This window comes from Plecotus auritus (genome assembly GCF_963455305.1).
Source record: "Plecotus auritus genome assembly, chromosome: 1".
In the NCBI taxonomy this organism is placed as follows: domain Eukaryota; kingdom Metazoa; phylum Chordata; class Mammalia; order Chiroptera; family Vespertilionidae; genus Plecotus; species Plecotus auritus.
This window is the reverse complement of record NC_137770.1, coordinates 44,082,757-44,104,314: the sequence shown is the minus strand read 5'-3', so window position 1 is coordinate 44,104,314 and position 21,558 is coordinate 44,082,757. Positions and strand designations below refer to the sequence as shown.

General features: G+C 40.3%; 1 protein-coding gene across 1 annotated transcript in view; it reads left to right on the top strand.

Moving 5' to 3' along the window:
- GPR137C (G protein-coupled receptor 137C) overlaps positions 1-21,558 on the top strand; it is a 63,119-nt gene that overhangs the window by 19,692 nt on the left and 21,869 nt on the right. Inside the window, exons 2-3 of the mRNA XM_080663224.1 lie at positions 13,407-13,450; positions 14,882-15,110. Coding sequence (XP_080519350.1) covers positions 13,407-13,450; positions 14,882-15,110 — 273 coding nt within the window. The remainder of the gene's footprint in view (positions 1-13,406; positions 13,451-14,881; positions 15,111-21,558) is intronic.

Below are 21,558 nucleotides of genomic sequence, written 5' to 3'. Positions count from 1 at the left end.
AGAAATGTTTATTTCTCTCCATCTCCACAAATAAAATCAGAATGTCCAACTTAGCAAAATAGTTAGAACTTTTTATCTAATTTAAATAAAGACAACCTTTTATAAGTGTCCTTGTTATCTTTTTTTATTGGATTTATTGGCGTTACATTGGTTAATAAAATTATATAGGTTTAAGGTGTACAATTCTATAATACATCATCTGAATATTGTATTGTGTGTTCAGCACCTCAAATCATGTCTCTTCCTTTTATCTTTCTATTTTACCTTTGTTAAGGTGTGTGTTCAAAGTAGTATAATTTCATCAATAACCCTGAACTAGAAGTTTGGGTGTCTGAGCTCTAGATGGTATTCTAGTTGGCTAATTGATATCTGCCAAATCACTACTTTTCTGGGCCAGTTGTTTAATTAGTAAAGTGGTTAGTCCCCGTGATATCTTAGACACCTTTAATTCGAATAGTTTGACACTAATAAAACAACCTAGAATTGAGGGTTAAAAAACAACAACAAACTTCCTACTTAATGGCCTAGTTCTGAGATCTAATACAGTGTCTATGAATTCTATCTCTGCGATATGAATGCCTATTTTTAAAAATTACACATTATTTTAAAACAAATTAAAGTTTAGTCTGGCCAGTGTGACTCAGTGGTTGAACCCAGGAATCCAAGAGTCATGATTTGATTCCCAGTCAGGGCACATGCCTGGATTTCGGGCTTGATCCCTAAGTTGGGGGTGTGCAGGAGGCAGCCAATCCATCTTTCTTTCTTTTTACATATTTTTATTGATTTCAGAGAGGAAGGGAGAGGGAGAGAGAGAGAGAGAAACATCAGTGATCTCTCATCAATGTTTCCCTCTTCCTCCCTGTCAAAAAAAAAACAAACCAACAAAATAAAAACATTTAAAAAAATAAAATGAATTAAAGTTTAGGATGTAAGTAAACAAATACTTAAATATTTAGAATTATCTTCTTTCTAAGATATGATATAATTGGATATGTTAAATCTGTATTTTTTAAAACTATCTTTTTACAGAAACTCAATTAAAGCTGCCATTTTTCATTAGCATATTGATCACACACTGCAATTTTTTTTCAGCTTCAGTCTTGAACTGTAAAAATGCTTAAATAATATTTTCTTAAACTTTTGTGCTCTTTCCTCAGTTATTATGTAGAACTTTGTCTAATTACTAATCGAATGACTTGGGCTGATTTGAGATGATACTGTGTACTCTAGGGAACTTTACTGTCAGGCGATGGAATTAGCAGGTTTTAAGCTAATGCAAGTCATCATCACTGATTATGTTCAAACTGTTACTGTCCTTAAGAAATTAAGATGAAAAGAAAGTAAGCGTCATTCTTCTGCTTCTTTCTCTCCTGTGATACTCTATTATTTCTTCTGAAACATGCTGCCCTTTTTTTCCTCTACCATTATTAGTCAGACAGATATTTCCAATGAATCTGGCTCTCTGTCTTTACAAAAAGCAACTATGCTCTCTTCTTAGTTCAAAAGCATGAAAAGTTTTATGAAAACTCAGTAAAATACAATGGGGAATTTGGTGTTGAAAATTTTTAAAGGATAGCACATTTCAGCACAATTTAAATTAGTTTCCTAAGGAACCTAAGTCTATGATGTATGAGACTCAGTTCAGGAAAATTCTGTATATTCCTTAATATAAAATATGTTTTCTTATATTCAAATAACTGTCCATAGTAAACTATGAAGAGTACATAGTAATCTGCTATATTTCAGGGTGATTTTTAGTAATGGAAGTTCACAAATGTTTTCTTCTCATAAAAATAATACTTCGTTCCTGAATAATTTAGTTATCTTTTTAAAAAGTATATTTCTAATTAAGTAAAGGCACTTGATAGTTTACAAAACAACATAAAATGAACGTGTTAAATTGTTTCTATGTCATTACTTTTACTAAATAGATAATTTGGTTTCTGAATGTTTTTCTTGGGCATATTAATTTTGCAAATCTTGAACTAAAAAGTAGTTGCTGTGACATACAGATGATACTACTAATAAAGTAATATTTGTCACCTTAAAAATTAGGGAATTAATTTGAACTATATCCTATCAAAGATCTAAACATGCAAATATATCAAAGAAAACCAGAATCCCTATGAGCATTGAATTAGGACTCAGGACAGACACTGAGTTTTAGTCCTTTCAATTTCCTACATGTCCCTGGACAATCAACTTTATCTGTGAAGTTCAGCTTCGTTATATGTAAATTAAATTATTGAATTAAATGTCTAAGGTTTTTCTTAGTCCAGGACAGGTGAGAGACAAGTTTCTCGGTGTCCTCGCCCAGCAGTCTTACAGAAAGCACTTATTCTCCTAGCAATAATATGTGACAGCATCTATGAAGTATTGCCAACCAGGAGCATTTACCTGAGACAAGGTTTTATCGCGGGTCGGTCATATGGGCATGAAGCGTCTATGGCTGACTTGAGTTATTCCGTCTCCAGCCTCTTCAAAGGTCAGACTGATACCACATGGTCCAGGGCCCCCACCATAAATCACATTTGGTAGCATAGACTATATGGTGTGGCCCAAGGCCCCGGGTAAACAGAGATACTCTTAGGCAGGGTATTCCAAGGTCTTACAAATTATCTTCCAAGAGCCAGGAAATAGCCAGATCTTTCCTTGGAATGTGCAGGGTTTAGACAAGTTAGGCCTGCTGAGTTAATACTTCCCTGCATACCTTGTTTCAGTGAAGTAGTCCTTTAGTACCTTCTTGGGAAAGGGTGCTTGGCAAGCAATTTTTTGAGGCTTTTTATGTCTGAAATATTTTAATTTTGTCATATTTGATTGATAGTTTAGACAGCAATAGGATTCTAGGTTGAAGATAATTTTCCCTGACAATTTTTAAAGTGTTGCTCCACTTCCAGTATTGCTATTAAAGTTTGAGAGCCTTTCTGATTCTTGATCCTTTATATGTGACTTGCCTTTTTCCTTACTGGAAACTATTAGATTTTTCTTTGACCCTAGTGTTCTGAAAGGATATTTCTTCATATGGGTCTGTTTTCTATCCCATTTTGCTGGCCATTGAGCAGCAGCCGTTCAATTTAGTTACACGTATCCTTTAGTTTGGGGAAATATTCTTTAATTTTTTATTGATTTTTCTCTCCTCTTTTATTTCTGTTCTCTCTTTCTGGGACTCCTAATATTTGGATGTTGGACCTCCAGAACAGATCCTTTTCTTATCTCTTCTCTCCTATTTTTTTTTCATTTATCTTTATTTTTTAAAGTATTACAGATGTCCCCTTTTTTCCCCCATAGACCCCCTTCACCCCATTCCCGCCTCCTTCCCAGGCCTTCACCACACTAGTGTCTGTGTCCATGGGTTATGCATATATGCATGTAAGGTCTTTGCTTAATCTCCCCACTCTCTTTCCCTCTGAGATTTGTCAATCTGTCTCATGCTTCCATGTCTCTGGATCTATATTGTTCATCAGTTTCCACATATAAGTGAGATCATGTGATACTTGTCTTTCTTGACTGGCTTACTTCACTTAGCATAATACTCCCAAATATTATGCTCCATGCTGTCTCAAAGGGTAAGAGATCCTTCTTTTTTACTGCTGCATAGTATTCCATGGTGTAAATATACCACAGCTTTTTTTATCCACTCATCTGCTGATGGGCACTTGGGCTGTTTCCAGATCTTAGTTATTATAAATTGCGCTGCTATGAATATAGGGGTGCACACATTCTTTCTGATTGGTGTTTCTGGTTTCTTAGGATATATTCCTAGAAGTGGGATCACTGGGTCAAATGGCAGTTCCATATTTAATTTTTTTGAGGAAACGCCATACTGTTTTTCCATAGTGGCTGCACCAGTCATTTTGCTAATTTTTTTAAGACTTTTTTCCAACTTCCAGCCCTTCTCTTCACTTTTTCATTTCTACTAGCATGTTTAATTTCTATTAGCTCATTTTTTATTCTCTGATTTTTTTTTTGTAATGGTATCATGTTTTTGTTTTACAAGTGCAGTGTCCTATATCTCTGACTCTAATAAGGATAGGGTTTTGTTTGGCTTTTTGTATCATTTTTTTAAATTATATTTTTTGTTTTGATTTTTCTCTTTTATTAAAAACGTTGAGCTATCTACTTATCCTTGGTTATTTGTTCATAATTAAGAGTAGAAGCTGTAAGCCTGTGGGTGAGGCATGTAAACACTGTAGGGTGATCTAACCAGATAATTTTTTAATACATTTTTATTGATATCAGAGAGGAAGGGAGAGGGAGAGAGAGATAGAAACATCAATGGTGAGAGGGAATCATTGATCAGCTGCCTCCTGCACACCCCCTACTGGGGATCAAGCCCACAACTGAGCACGTGCCCTTGACCAGAATCAAACCTGGGACCCTTCATTCCACAGGGCAATGCTCTATCCACTGAGCCAAACCAGCTAGGGCCAGATAAATTTTTTTTATTCTTTTCTTTATTTATTGGCCAGACAATTTTTTAGGTAACCCCTGATGCTAATATATTTTGATTTTCCCTCTCAGGTGATCGATTTCCTCAGGAAGAAACAATGTTCTAATCCTTCACAGAGTAAAGATGTAGTTTACAAAATGTTGAGAACCTAATCAGGGAAGAGGGTTGAGGCAAAGGAAAATCCCTATACTTGATGTTCATCATTCATCCCTGTTTTCAGTATGGTGCCAAACTGTCAGCTGTGCCTTTTATACTCCAGGCCAGAGTTACCTCTCCAGAGAGTAAACACCCAGACATCTGCCAGGATGAATAAGGGGCATTTGCCCAGGACATGGACTAGGGGAGGAGATTTAGGATTTAACTGCTCTTAAAATATCTTTTATCATCACCTGTTTTAGCCATCTCCAATGAGACTTGGTTCCTATGCTTTTTAAATATTCTGAAACATGTATCAGGTTGGTTCTCAAACCTCCTCATGACTGGGTTGGAATTCATCTTTCTTGGATCATCACACATTGTGTTGGGGTCTCCAGGACCACCTTCAGCTTTGATGACTTGCTGAAAGGACTCACAGTTGTTATACTCCTGGTTAAAGTTTATTACAGTGAAAGGATAGAGTGAAATTAGCAGAGGAAAAGAGAGATGAAGGTAAGGTCCAGAGGAAACCAGGCACCAGCTTCCAAGAGTCCTCTCCCAGTGGAGTCACAACTATGCTTAATTCCTTCTGTAATGAGTTGTGACAGTGGTGCGAAATGTTATTTACCAGGGAAGCTCACTGGAAACAGTGCCAAAGTTTTTTACTGGGTTTTACTGATGTAAGCACTCTCTGCCTAACACATACCAAAATTCCATATTCCCAGAAGGAAAGCAGGTGTTGAGTATAAACTATATTGTTTGCACAAACAGTTTAGGCACAGTGAAACACCCTTGTTACGTAGGGAGTGGTGGGAATCCTCCCAAAATCCAAGTTCCCAAATGCCAGCCAAGGACCAACCTTGCAACAGGCTTTTTGAAGGATAGCGGTCTCAGGCCTATGTTAATTAACTCTTTTTTGCATACACAGCTGCTTTCTGGATTCCAACATTTTTTATTCTTATCTTTTCCCATTCTGCTCAAACATATAGTTTTATACCTTTTAAGAAAATCCTTTTACTATTGTTTTAATGGAGTTTCAGGTGAGAACAAAATTATAGATATATAAAAATCATTTTAAGCAACTCAAAAGAAAACCAACTAAATAGAGAGATGAAATTTTAAAAAGTATTAGTATCCCAAGAGAGAGACAAAAACATATTGTATCCTAGAAAGAAGAAATGGCTGCTGTAAACAAACTTGCGATATGTTTTTATTGATTTCAGAGAGAGGAAAGGAACGGGAGAGATAGAAACGTCATTGATAAGAATCATGGATCAGCTGTCTCTTGCACGCCCCCTACAGGGAATTGAGCCTGCAACCTGGGCATGTACCCTGACTGGGAATTGAACTGTGACCTCCTGGTTCATAGGTTGATGCTCAACCACTGACCCACACCAGCTAGGCAAGAAAACATTTTAAAAATATATTTTTATTGAATCCTGGCTGGAGTGGTTCAGTTGGTTCGGCATGGTCCTTCCTGTACACCAAAAGGTCACAAGTAGGGTGCATGTAGGAGGCAGCTGATTGGTGTTTCTTTCTCTCTCTCTAAAAAAATCAATAAAACATTCTCTCTAAAAATAAAAAAAATAGTTTAAAATGTTTTTATAGATTTTTTTTTTTTTTTTTTTTTTTTTTAGAGAGAGAGAAGAAGGGAAAGGGAGAGAGAAAAAAAATCCATGTGAGAGAGAAACCAACTGGCTGCCTTCTGCACTCCCCCTACCAGGGATTAAGCCTGCAACCAGGGCCCTGACCAGGGATCCAACTGATGACCTTTTGGTGCATGGGACAACACTCAACCAACTAAGCTACACCAGTCAGGGCTAAAAAAAATTGTACAAATAAAATATATGATAGACATTGAAAGATAACATCTGATAAAAGTCTGGCTTTTCAGTTTATAGCTAAAATAACTAAAAGCCTCACTGTTTTATATGCAAGCAGTAGCAATGGTAAGCTTGGGAATGGTGCACTACTCTCCATAGCAACTTAAGTATTTGAGATGGAAACTCTGGATAACTGCTGCTTTAAAGCAATCCACATATTTGGATATGTGTGCCTGTCCATCATGAAGAAGAGATTATGTCCACCACAATTTATTTTTGCATCAATTCCAAATTTTATATAGATATGTTCTCCAATTAAGTTTTGATTTCAGATTTTTTAAAAGTGGGAAATCAACTTGACAATAAGAAATTCTATAGGAAAGCATCAGTTTTAATTATTTTAGTGTCCTAGCCAGTGTGTCTCAGTGGTAGAGTGTTGGCCCGAGCACCAAAGGGTATTGGTTTGATTCCCAATCAAGGGCACGTACCTGGACCTGGTTGTAGATTCATTCCCTTCCCCAACCCCAAGGATCGAGGTGCCTGCAGGAGGCAACCAATCTCTTACGTTGATGTTTCTCTCTCCCAGCCTCTCTTCCACTCTGTCTAAAATAAAAATAAAAAAGTGTTTTAGTGCTTACCATCTTCAAGCAACATGGGTCTACATGCCCTGGGGGACAGCAAATTATATACAGCTCCAGTGTAACTCTTCCTCAAATCTTGTGATACCTCTATTCATTAAACTTACATGAGGTAGCATTTACAAATAAAATATATTTGTCATATTCTCATTTTCCCTGTATTTGAAGAAATAAATAGGGAGATAAAATATGGAAGTCTGCATTTTTAAGTGGAAGTGTCATTTCAAATAACTTATAAATAGGTTCAATATTTAAAAATAAGGTATTCTTGCCCAACCAGTGTGGCTCAATGGTTGAGTGTCAACCCATAAATCAAGAAGTTACTGGTTTGATACCCAGTCAGGGCACAAGCCCAGGTTGCAGGCTCGATCCCCAGCAGAGGGCATGAAGGAGGCAGCAATCAATGTTTCTCTACCTCTCCCTTCCTCTTTCTCTCAAAAAAAAAAAAAAAATTTTTTTAAATAAAAAAGTATACTAGTGATAAGCAGTGTTTTAATTTTTCATTAATTCAAAAATTCTAAATGTTTTCTAAGTTAGGGGTTATTAGTTTGTATGTAAGATACATATGATGAATTGATATCCATCAACCTATGTAATTCTTCATACTTTAATAAAGAATATCTTTCTGTAAATGCCCATTTATTCAGTTTCTCTGGTGTTAAGAAAGACCTAGAAAGATAAGGCCCCTCTGACATCAGTTGATGTCAGAAAAGTCATTTAGATGTATATTATTTACCATTCTAAACTTCAAAAACTCTACATAAAGTATGTTTGTTATGTTTCATGAAGTATTCTTCACCACCTTAACAAATAAGATACAATTGCTTGACATTTATATATTACTAGATGCCCGATGCACGACAATTCGTGCAAGAATGGGCCTTCCTTATCCTGGCTGCCGGCACCGCCTTCGCTCCGGCCCGGAACCGCCTTTTTGCCTCCCCACGCTGCCCAGAGCGGCTGGGACCGGGCGGAACGCCCCGCCCCTAGCCACTCAGCACCTGCATATGCAAATTAACCCGCCATCTTTGTTGGGTTAATTTGCATACTCACTCCTGATTGGCTGGTTGGCGTCATGAAGGTATGGTTAATTTGCATCTTACTCTTTTATTAGTGTAGATACTTTTTTACTTAGGATCATATCCTCTTAGCTAAATTCTATAAAATACTTAGAATATAATATCAGATCATTGTTTTTAACCTTATTGTATGATTAAAGTACCAGGTGTGTTTATGTGATGCATTGTAACATATTTTGCAAATCTTAGATAACAGTTGACCTTTAATTATTTCCTTATTCAGTTCAGCTCCCTCTCACACCCATTATTTATCCTATCCCATGACCTGTAATCTTATGAATTACACTTTCCACTATGTCCCTATTCTCTTCATTTGAACCTTTTAAATGCTTTCACTGAAACCTAGCTTTTGCCAGCTGACATTTTGTACCTTAAAAACCCTCCATCTCAACTTGTGGAAAGAACAATCAGCCTATTTTATGTTTCCCAATACTACTTACTTATGTTGTACCATCATCATCTCTCTGAAATCTATGCCATCCGATTAGGTCATCCTTGGCTGTAATAATAACTTCGACTTTCCTGGATGAATCAGCACTTTCTTTCTTCTGGACTGGTCTCTTATTATACAGATCTTTTTGAAGCCCACGTTGATAACCCGCTCATTGTCTCTCAATTCACTGGCTTCTCAGAGCTTTTCTCCACTTCTATTTGAGCATGCCCACACCTTGGATCAGCTCTTAAATGAAGCAGTTCTTCCTAACAAGTCTCACCTCGTTTTCCTTATACATCTTGAATGCATCCCTTTCTCTGATTTCCACTCTCGTCTATATTTGAATTACTTTACCCCTTCTGTTTACCCCACTCCATTAGCTCCTTTCTGATGTCATTTGCATTTAGAACCAATGGTCAGTCTAGTAGTCTTCATCCCTTGACTTTGCTGTTGTTCACTTGTCTGCTTTTTCTTTCTCTACAATAGTTCCATGTTACAGTTCTAAATTAACACATGAAAATGCAACCTAGTTATTTGCATTTTATAATGGCATCCACTTTTTCTATTAGATTGTTTTAATTTCAAAATCAAGAAGCTTTACTGATTTTAAAATCCACTGTCAGCTGCCTGATTTTAACTAGACCTCTCTGCTTCTCAATGCAATATTTTCTTTTGTAACCCTTCTAGTCGTATGTTCAAAATGTTTTCTATATTCCAAGTGCTTAAATCTAACATCCCTTCCCAGGAAATGACCTTGCCTCCTGCCTACTAGAAAAAAATAGAATCTATCTGCAAAATTCTCATCCATCTCCTCTATATCAAATTGTCTGTATCCATGCTATGTCCAAGTTTATTTTAACAAAGAGGTTTGTATATTATTTTACAATAATCTTCCTTCTTTACTCAGAAGGATTTGTCTTCCTTTTCAGGGATAACTGTCCTCTTCTAAGCCTTCTTTAACAATTAAACTCTCCCTTCCTCTCTCCCACTCTATCATTTTACCCTCTCTGGTTCATTTTTTTTATTACAGTTTGCTTTCAATATTATTTTGTATTGGTTTCAGGTCTACAGCATAGGGGATAATACTTTACATAGTGTTCCCCATGACATTTCCAGTACCCACCTGGCACCATACATAGTTCTCAAAGTATTACTGGCCTTATTCCCTATTCTGTACTATAATTCATTTCTGACCAGTAGATTATTAAGTCAGAAACTGAAGAGTCTGGGATTTTACTCTACTTGAAGGTTTGTTAGCCTGCCACAGCTTTATATACATACTAGAGGCTCGGTGCATGGATTCGTGTACTGGTGAGGTCCGTCAGCCTGGCCTGCGGGGATCTGGCCAAAACTGGCCTGATGTACGGATTCATCCAGAGGTGTCCGGCCCGTCTCGCCCAGTCCCAATCAGTCGGACCCCAGCAGCAAGCTAACCTACCAGTCGTAGTATCTTCCCCCTGGTGGTCAGTGTGCATCATAGCGACTGGTTGAACAGTCCAACAAACAGTCGGACAACTTAGCATACTAGACTTTTATTATATAGGATAGGATACTGACAGAAAACACAAGACCCATGGGTCAGAGAAAAAGACCATTTATTACTCATGGCAAAAATAACCACGGCCCTGGTTGGTTTGGCTCAGTGGATAGAGTGTCGGCCTGGAGACTGAAGGGTACCAGGTTCAAGTCCAGTCAAGGGCACATACCTGGGTTGCGGGCTTGATCCCCATTGGGGGGTGTGCAGGAGGCAGCCAGTCGGTGGTTCTCTCTCATCATTGATGTTTCTATCTCCCTCCCTCTCCCTTCCTCTCTGAATCAATAAAAACATTAAAACACCAAAGCAATGTCTTGCAACACATCCTAAGTCCCAATTACTGTAAGGCAATATAGTGGGAGCCAGATGTTACCTGTGCATGCAACAGGGTGTATTACAGGAAGGGAACTCCAAAATAAGGAAGAGAGACAGACAGGCACACCTTATCTTGCCTCTGGAATGTAAGCAAATTTTCACCAAAAAGGGAGAAGGAGACTACTTCCCTGGAATGTCTCCAGGACGGGAAATGTTCTCTATCTTCATTATACTTACTGGTCAGGAAGCAAATCTTCCTGCTGACCTTAAAGTAGACATTATCTCTAGTTTTCAAGGAAGTTTGTTATGCAAACCCCTTCACTCAAAAGACCTGGACCATATAGACACGTGCAATATTCATGGAGCAGTTCTCTCCAAGGTACCAGTGACATACTAGTAACCCAATCAATGGCTGTTTTTTTAATCATTCTTTACTTTTTGCAGAATTTAACAAGGGCTATATTTTCTTTGTTTTACAGCTAAACTGCTCAACTGTTCTCTATGACTAACCTGATTTTTAGGTCTCTCTCCCTTGCCCATCTCTCTTTTCTTCAGTCTTTCTCCTTTCCTGTTACCTCTTACCATTTCCTAGATTGAATTTGTATTTCTCCCTTTGTAGATATTGTGATCACAACTTTTGCATTGATAGCACAAGATGTCAAAATGTTTTTTTCAACTTCTTCCATATACTGAGCTCCTTAAGAGCAGATACAATTACTGTATTGTGAATCTATGGAACCTTTCATACTGTATACTCAGTAACTATTTTTTAATGAAATCAGTAAGTTAGCAAATTCTTATACTATTTTTCTTTATAATATTTTATACTTTCCTCTCTCTTTCCGGGATCCCAGAGTTCATACCCTATTTCAATTCTCTTTTATAAATGGTCTTACCACTTCTAGTCTGTAGTTCCTTTGTAGTAGCCTTTACATTGATATCAGATTCATGAAATCCCATATTTTAGAGTGCCTACATATGAACCTTCAATATCTTTCCATTATCTAAATAATAAAGTACAAACTCAGTAGTAAGGAACCTTCCACACTATGCTCTCAAAATTTTCCATGTTTATTTCAAATTCTTCTTACCTACCTGCTTTACTTTGTTTAACAAGTATTTGAGGATCTGCTGTTTGTAAGGCTTTGTGAAGGAAGGAAGTATACTAGATACTAGAGGCCTGGTGCACAACATTCGTGCACTGGGGGAGGGTCCCTCAGTCTGGCCTGCACCCTCACACAGTCTGGGACCCTTTGGGGGATGTCCGACTGCTGGCTTAGGTGCACTCCCCACAGGGTCCTTAGCACTGCCACAGAGGTGGGAGAGGCTCCCACCACCGCTGCGCTCGCCAGCCGTAAGCCTGGCTTCTAGCTGAGCAGCGATCACCCTGTGGGAGTGCACTGACCACCAGGGGGCAGCTCCTGCATTTAGCATCTACCCCCTGGTGGTCAGTGTGTGTCATGGTGACCTGTCATTTCATGTTTAGTCGATTTGCATATTAGGGTTTTATTATATAGGACTAGTGGCCTGGTGCACGAAATTCATGCACATTAAAAGGGGATTAATTAGAGGAAATAATTTAATATTGCTATTTGCCCTTTCTCTATAATAGAAGTGTCGGAAATGAAAGAAAATTAGTAAAATGTATATGAAAACCTTCCTCCTGTCAGAGTCTGGGGCGCACCACGGGACCCAGAGTCAAGTCCCCACCCACCCACATGCGCCTCAAAATCATGTGAGACCCAGACCCAGCTGGCCTGGCCCCCACTGGGATAGATCCAGACCCGGCCAGTCCCACCCTTGTCAAGCCCCGCCAGGCAGGGGACGTAGCCTCAGGTCCCCTGGCCCGGCGCCAGGATGGGGGGCGTGGCCTGAGGTCCTCCAGCCCAGACCCGGGAAGGGGGTGTGCCTTGAGGTCCCCTTTCAAGCCCCGCCAGGTGGGGGACACGGCCTGAGATCCCCTGTCAAGCCCAGCTGGGTGGAGGACACGGCCTGAGATCCCCTATCAAGCCCCACTGGGTGGGGGGCACAGCCTGAGGCCCCCCGTCAAGCCCCACCAGGCGGGGGGTGCAGCCTCAGGTCGCCCGGCCCGGCACCGGGAGGGGGGCACGGCCTGAGGTCCCCTGTCAAGCCCCACCAGGCAGGGGGGCCCAGCCTCAGGTCCCCTGGCCCAGTGCTGGGGTGGGGAGTGTGGCCTAAAGTCCCCTGTCAAGCCCCACCTGGTGGGGGGCGTGTCCTGAGGTCCCCCGGCCTGGCGCTGGGGCGGGGGGGAGCAGCCTGAGGTCCCCTAGCCCAGCACTAAGACAGGAAGTGCACCTTGAGGTCCCCTGTCAAGCCCTGCTGGGTGGGGGGCTCAGCCTGAGGTCCCCTGTCAAGCCCCACGGGGGCGGGGGAGGGCGTAGCCTCAGGTCCCTGCTGATTGCTCTTTAAGGCTCCTTATGGGAACTTGACCTCAGCTGTGGGTGCAGCCATCTTTGTGACGGAGTGATGGTCAATTAGCATATCCCCTCTTTATTAGATAGGATGGTATTTTCTCATTATCTTTGTGTTAATTTTTTGGTCCTTTGTTTCCTTTTACTACTTCACTGCATCTTAGGGGAAATAATCTTTGTAGAACACTCAGCCATAGTCCTATAGTAAGCAGTCCCATTTTAAGGCAAAGTATGAGTAATACAATGAAGTTCAGAATCAGTGACAAGCCATTCAGCACAATATCCACCTCATAATAAAAGCTTAATACATGTTTAAACTGAATTAATTCTGTTTACATTTTTAAACACAGAAATTTAAGCCTATAAGAAAAAATTCTTAATTTATTGTCTTAAGCCTTGGAAAACCTGCCTATTTTTATTTCATGGTAGTTCTACTATTAACATTTGAATTTTACTTGTTATCTCTTGTTACTTGTAGTTGTATCATTTTGAAATACAAAAATCAAAACAAATTTAAGAATTTTCTATTACACATTTTCAAAACTTTTTTCTATACTCTCTTTATAGGTTATATGTAAAGTCAGATGTGCCACTGAACTTGACAAACACAAGTAAGTTTCATGAATAGCAAGGTTTAAATTTTATTCACAGTGGACTTCTCAAGGTTGAAGGGCATGGTGGTTAAGGGTGCCTTAGCAGTTTTATAGAAAATCAAATTAGATTAGTTCATAGGAAGTGAATTGAATAACCCACAGTACTTTCTCTTCAGCCATATTGCTGCCTAATACCTGTTTTTGCTGCTCTCCTACTATCCTGCTTCAGATGTCAGAAGAGGTTTCATAGGGTCCACAAACACTAAAGTTAGATTATGCTGTTTGGGGAAAGAATGTATTGTATAGTTGCATGAAGTAACTAATTTTTCCCTCAAAAATTTAAGCCAGGACACTTGGTAACTGTGCAACTCATTTAACATCTCTTGCTTTGGTTTCCTAAAGTGCTATAATCCCCAGAGTATATTAATAATTTCAAGATCTATTTTAGATTTAAAACTGATTATTATATTTATTATTTAATCTGAGAGAATATTAATATCTAAACTTCTCAAACTAAAATCTTTGTACTTTGCATGTTCACTTGACAAACATCGCTTGTTATAGATTATTTTACATGTTACCTTCAATTTACCATGCATAAACTATAGCCAAAGGCTGACAACGATCTATGACTTCCACTATTGAAAGAGATCCAAAATAAAAAATATTAGTATGCCAAATAAATTTCTGGATCATATTACTTTGGGTTATAAATGTATCTGAACTGGGATTGCTTTCATATAGATAGCTGTTACAGCTACTTGATGTAGATAGCCACACCTTACCTGAAGAGTTTTTATGAGGTGGTCTAATTTTTCTTAGGGGCAAGTTTTTAAGCATTTCATTTTCAGAGTTTCTCTGTATGCATAGTATATATGCAACTTTGTAAGAAGAGGAGGTGTTGATAAGTGCTTGAAACTCTACTGTCCTTATTTCTTTAGTCATGTTTGAAAGTAATGTTTGCTATGATATTCAGAAGTTCATAAAATTAAATATTGTTTAAAACATATTTCCCTTACCTCTTAAAATTAATATTAGTAATCATTTTAAATTTAGGTGGTTTATTAATTCTCCAGACAAATTATAAAAGCCTGGAAATTCTTGGAATGGAAAGATCAATGAAAATATGCTTAGTAGTTATAAAAATGAAAAATTCAGGATTGCTTGAATTAATGTTAAAATAATCCTACATTCTTCCTGGTAGAGGCAATTGAATTCAAGTCCATATGAGATTATTTTTAAATTAATGCTTTAAAATCTAATGCTATTTTAAAATGCTTTAGATACTGATTTTATAACATCGATAGCTCAAGTAACTGAGTGATTATTAAATTTGTATTTAAAAATGAAATTATAAACTGAAGGAATTATTGTACCTAAAGTAACACACTAATATAATTTCTCATTCATTTTATAAATATCTAATAAACTCATTTCTTTTTCTTTCAGAATTCTATTGCATTTGGGCTTTATATTGGCAAGCCTTATCTTTTTAGTGGTGAACTTGACTTGTGCAATGCTAGTCCATGGAGATGTCCCAGAAAATCAGTTGAAATGGACTGTGTTTGTTCGAGCGTTAATTAATGATAGCTTGTTTATTCTTTGTGCCATCTCTTTAGTTAGTTATATATGCAAAATTACAAAAATGTCATCAGCAAATGTCTACCTCGAATCAAAGGTAAGTATATTTCTTAAATTTTCATTTAAAATAAATCTAACTGCAAGTTATCATATGAAGCATATTTTAATGGGAAGTTTATATATTTTTTCAAGAATTCTGAATGTTGGGAACATTTTTGAGCATAAAGGAATGGTCACAAGAAGTTAAAAAGTATTCAAAACTTGGCATTTCACTAACCAATGATTTTTATAAAGCTTATACTAAGCATGTTATATTTTCTCTGATTTATTTCTTTTGCATTGGAGGCTAATTAAATGAAATAAACCAAAATTTATATTAATGTATCACAAATAATGTAACACATAAAGCCACAGTAATAATTTAATATTTACTCTGTAGGGGTGTCAGTATGGCCATCAATTACCATATTATGTCTACATACACTTGGGTTAGCAGTGTTAAGATTCCATACTGGTAAAGTGGTGTTTATTTGTGTTAAGGTTTAGAAAATGTTCTTTCACCCCACAATATGAAGTCCCTGTGATATTTGTAACAGTTAATCATGTAACTAAATATATAAATGCCTTCATTCTCCCTTATACTGTGGATCAGCAAACAGAAACCAAATGCTAGCCCATTAAGAAAGAACCCTGGAAGTTTCTATTGTTGTTGATTAACATTGTGGGTGAGCCATGAATCAGTCATCACAGTGTATGTGTGGCATTGGATATGGGGGGTATAGATGTGTGGTTATTGGGATGTGAGTTTATACATGTAAATGAATTTGATCTCATTTGGCATTATTGTCTATTCACTTAAAATAAGCAAGATAGTGTCCTAAACAGAACAGTTCTCTGAAATATTTTTAGACTTCCATATTATTGTTATCCTTAATATAGTCCTAGTAAAGTCAGGTATTATAATTAAATGTTTGGTAGTCAACTTGTCTTTAAATTTAGGTGGAGACTTTCATTTGACTTTTTAAATATATATATCAATTGAATGCAGAATAAATATAGAAATCTATATTTGTATAAGCCCAGCGACTGGAATAGCGGAATGACCAGAATGACCAGAACAACCGGTGGCTATGACGTGCATTGCAGCAGCCAACCGACCTGATCCAGGCCCCAATCACCCCGCCTCTGGCCGGCCCAGCCCCTGATCAGCCCCCAACACCCCGATCGGGAGCGGGGCCGGCCAACTGCCCGTGACCCCTCCCTCCCACCAGCCCGGCCCAATGGGCCCCCATCAGGGTGGACCAGCTGGACTCCACCCGTGCATGAATTCGTGCACTGGGCCTGTAGTATATACTATATATAATATTGTTTATGAAGAGAGAAAGAAAGGGTGTGGGGAAGGGAGAAGACTAAACTTAAACTTTCAAACCTATTCATCTTACATGGAAAATTATTTTATTCAACTTATGTTCTAAAAGTTAGTTCCTAAATGTATGTATTTTAGCTAATTCTGGCTTCAGTTTAAGTGTTAAAAATAATGGTTACTATTATGGTACATAATCTTTTGGTGTAGCAATAGCACCCTCACTTAATATAATAACATCACCATAGAATGCATATGTCTTGCTTGTCTAGTGATAAAGCATAAATAGATGTGGTTGACTTTAAAGGGCTTCTCTTCTGGTCCAAACAACTTTTTCTAAGTTTGGTTTTACTTGCTTTGAAATAGATAGTTCTCTGAATACAGTAAAATTGCCGATCTGAGAAGAAAAGTTCATCTGATAACTCCTCCAGAATTATTTCAGACATCTTCCTCTAACTATCATGTAAATGGTATTCACTTTATTATTTTTTTAAACTCTTAAATTTAAAAGGTGCGTGGATTCAGAATTCTCTAGGAACATTACAGATACATGTTCAAATACATACCTATAAAGGAAAATATAAGATACTGGATTATTTGTATTATATTGTACTGTTAGGTCATAAACTTCTTTATTTAAAGAATACATCATCTTGCTTTCACATTCTTCTTGTAAAATCACTAAGCTCGGTTTTGTTTTTTTTACTTCTGTAACAATTACAGTAATGGCCATTTCTTTGATTCAATCAACAAATGTCTGTTGAGCCATGTGCCTTCTCTTCTTTCAGGCTGATACTGTTTCCTGGTATCCCTAAGAGCATTTCCTTAAAGCTCAGACTTGGGTCTTCTGTTTTTCTCATTTTATTCCTTCTTCCTTCTACATATTCAGTGATAATGAGATCCTCCATAATTTGTCTCAAGCAAATCTGACCTACCTTATTTGTAAATGTCACATAGTATACTTTCCAGTCTGTATCCTTAGGCTGTTTCATCTTCCAGGAATGCCTTTTCCCCTCCCAGTGCTCTCTACCTATTTGTCCTTATCTTAACTTTAAAGCCATAACTCTAATGTTTCCCCTTTTTAGGAATGCTGCTTCATCTCCAAAATAAAATGGAGAAATACCACTCTATCTGAATTCTCTTAAATTTTTACTTTATTACTAGAGGTCCAGTGCACGAAATTCGTGCACGGGGTGGGGGGAGTGTCCCTCAGCCCAGCCTGCACCCTCTTCAATCTGGGACCCCTTGAGGTTTAAACAGGCGGTCGGACATCCCTCTCACAATCCAGGACTGCTGGCTCCCAATGGCTCACCTGCCTGCCTTCCTGATTGCCCCTAACCGTTTCTGCCTGCCAGCCTGATCACCCCCTTACCACATCCCTGCCAGCCTGATTGACGCCTAACTGCTCCCCTGCCAGCCTGGTCCCCCCTAACTGCCCTCCCCTGCAGGCCTGGTCACTCCTAACTGCCCTCCCCTGCAGGCCTGGTCCCCCCCAACTGCCCTCCCCTGCAGGCCTGGTCCCCCCCAACTGCCCTCCCCTGCAGGCCTGGTCTTCCTCAACTGTCCTCCTCAGCTGGCCTGGTCACCCCCAACTGCCCTCCTCTGCTGGCCTGGTCCCCCCCAACTGCCCTCCTCTGCCGACCTGGTCGCCCCTAACTGCCCACAACTGCCCTTTCGTGCTGACCATCTTGTGGCGGCCATCTTGTGTCCACATGGGGGCAGCCATCTTTGACCACATGGGGCGGCCATCTTGTGTCTTGGAGTGACCGTCAATTTGCATATTAGTCTTTTATTAGATAGGATTTTACCAACTAGAACAGAACTAATATGATTTGGTTCCCTTTTTCAAAGTAGCAACTCTAACTTTTTAAATATAAGTTACTGACAATTTGAATAGCTTATTTCTGCTCTTTCATTTTTTTATTTTCTTACATATTTAAGGTTACTTTATACCATGTTTATGTTCTTATATAGATACTAGTGACCTGGTGCACAAAATTCGTGCACGGTGGGGGGTTCCCTCAGCCCAGCCCACCCCCTCTCACAGACTGGGAGCCCTCAGGAGATGTCCTACTGACGGCTGATGTCCTACTCAGCCGCAGTCTGGCCACCCTCTGTGGGAGGTGACCGGGCTGATCAGGGGAAGGCGCCAGCCTCATTACCCCGCTGCTGCAGCCACTGCCAGCCACCGCAGCCGCCAAGGTGTTTTCATCAACACGGACTCTAGTCCCTTCACTGTGAAAAAATGACAACTTTCTTTAGGCATTTTCAAGATGTGTCTTTCATAGGATATGACATTTCTTTCTTTTTTTTTATCCTCACCTGAGGATATGTTTCCATTGATTTTTAGAGAGTGTGGAAGAGAGAGGGAGAGACAGAGGGAAACATCAATGTGAGAGGGACACTTTGACTGGTTGTCTCCTGCATGAGCCCTGACCTGGGCCCCAGCCAGGGAGGATCCTGTAACCTAGGTACATGCCCTTGATCAGAATCGAACCGGACCCTGCAGGCAGCAGGCCGAGGCTCTATCCACTGAGCCAAACCAGCTCGGGCAGGATATGACATTTCTTAGCCCCTCCAGCAGCGGACCTTCGTTTTTTCCTCTAGGAGTGTGGTGGAAAAACCCTAGATCACCTTCTTGGATTCTTATAACCCAAGTTACCAAGAACACTGCAAGTGGTGGCATACAGGAGCTTTGCCAATGAGCGGTCAGAAAAGGTATTTACGCTCGAACTGGTTTGGCTTAGTGGATAGACCGTGGGCCTGCAGACTGAAGGGTCCCAGGTTTGATTCCTGTTAAGGGCTTGTACCTTGGTCGGAGGCACATCCCCAGTGGGGAGTGTGCAGGAGGCAGCTAATCGATGTTTCTCTTTCATTGATGTTTCCAGCTGTCTATCCCTCTCCCCTCTTCTCTGTAAAAAAATCAATAAAATAATATATTTTTTTAAAAACGGTGTTTCCTCTGCAGCTCATGTGGCCCCTGTGTTGTATCCACTGGGCTAGGGGGATGTCCCTGCCACCTGGTGGTGGCCACCGGAGTCTCTGCACACCCCAGAGACTGGCAGCCAGCCCACTGTCATGGGCGCTGGGCTGGGGGGCATGTGGGGACCCCTGGGCTGCACACGGCGGCGGCTGCCAGGGTCTCCGCGTGCTCCAGAGGCCAGCAGCCAGCTCCCTGTTGTGGGCACCGGGCTGGGGGTGTGGACCCAAACCGCTGCTTAGCGCCGGAGCACACGCAAGCAGCTGGGGGCAGGGTGGGAACATGTCCATCTCCAAATGCCCCGGAGACCAGCAGCCAGCCCCCTTGTGGGGGCCTGGCTGGGGGCGTGGACCCAAACTGCCACTTGGCGCCAGAGCACGCGCAAGCAGCTGGGAGCTGGGCGAAAGCAGTCCTGCATCACAATGGCGACACGGGGATGTTCCTGCCCCGCCCCCAGCCGCTTGGCTGCTGCACCCATAGTCCTGGAGTGGCCGGGGGTGTTCTGGGAACCCTGCCACTCAGGGCCTAAGTGCGGGCCTACAGGCTAGGAGCAGCCTAGGTCCCAAGTATGTTCCTGGGACCCAGGCCACTCGGCACCTGCATATGCAAATTAACCGCCATATTCGTTGGGTTAATTTGCATACTCGCTTCTGGTGGGCGTGGCTTGTGGGCGTGGCTTGTGGGCGTAGCAGAGGTATGGTCAGTTTGCATGTTTCTCTTTTATTAGATAGGATTTAATGTATTATTTTGTAAACTAATAAAAGTAGAGCAGTATGTTTTCTCAAGTACTGCTTTGGCAGCTCTCTATAATCTTGTTATATTATTATTTATATTCTTATTTAACAATAACAAAGAGCATTTGCTGTTTAGATTTCAAACATGTCTCAAACATTACATATTTACACATCAGTGTGAATTAGATATTATCTCTGTATATAATTCTTCCTTCAATTCACTTTGGCGGGAAGTCTAAAATTCAGGCATCTGTCCTGTTCAGGCCCTCTAACTACCATAAGAAGTTTTCAGTTTTACTCTCTGCTTGATTACCTATGCATATGAATCTGGTATACTAAACAATGTAGAGATTTCTGCCCTCCAGGTTCTGGTTAGAGAAAAGAAATCTTCAATTGTTAAATTCAAAAACTTAATTTCCAAAAAGATTACCTAAAGGAGGTATAGTCTGTCCATTTCCCTCCCTATCTAGTCTACATTTTATCCTCAGCCCAATCCAGATCATTGCAGAGTTTTGTACTAAGGCTGCATTGTACCCTGAATAGAGTTGTCTTTTCCAACCTACATTTTGATACCATGCTTTAACATACATCAAGAAATATGTAAGAAATTTCTTGTAAAAAATATTTATCTTAAAATCATCTATATATATAAAAGCCTAAGCAACTGTTACGACCGAATGACCAGAATGACTGGTCAACCAGTCGCTATGATGTGCACTGACCACCAGGGGGCAGATGCTCAATGCAGGAGCTGCACCCTGGTGGTCAGTGCACTCCCACAGGGAGAGTGCTGCTCAGCCAGGAGCAGGGCTCATGCCTGGTGAGCGCAGCTGCAATGGCGGGAGCCTCTCCTGACTCCACGGCAGCATTACTGAGCAGCAGTGGCAGGCGCAGCAGGCCGGGATGAGTGCAAGCGGCATGGCGCCCAGCCCCAGCTCGGGCTCCTCCCTGGCCGCCTGCCACTTGGCACACTGCTATATCCTTGGGGGATGTCTGACTGCCAGTTTAGGCCTGATCCCCATAGGCCTGGCCTAAACCAGCTGTCGGACATCCCCTGAGGGATCCCGGATTGCAAGGGGGCACAAGCCAGGCTGAGGGACTCCCCTGCCCCAGGTATGAATCCGTGCACTGGGCCTCTAGTTATTGTATAATATTGCTGAGGATATTGTCCACACCATGTTCCCCAGAAAAGATCTATTTCTCTGCCCTAGTTGGCTTGGCTCAGTGGATAGAGCATCAGCCTGCGGACTGAAGGGTCCCAGGTTCGATTCCGGCCAAGGGCACATGCCTGGGTTGTGAGCTCGATCCCCAGTAGGGGGTGTGCAGGAGGCAGCCAATCAGTGATTCTCCCTCATCATTGATGTTTCTATCTCTCTCTTCTTCTCCCTTCCTCTCTGAAATCAATAAACATATTTTTAAAAAAAAGATCTATTTCTCTAATTCAGTACCAACTAAAACATTATTGATT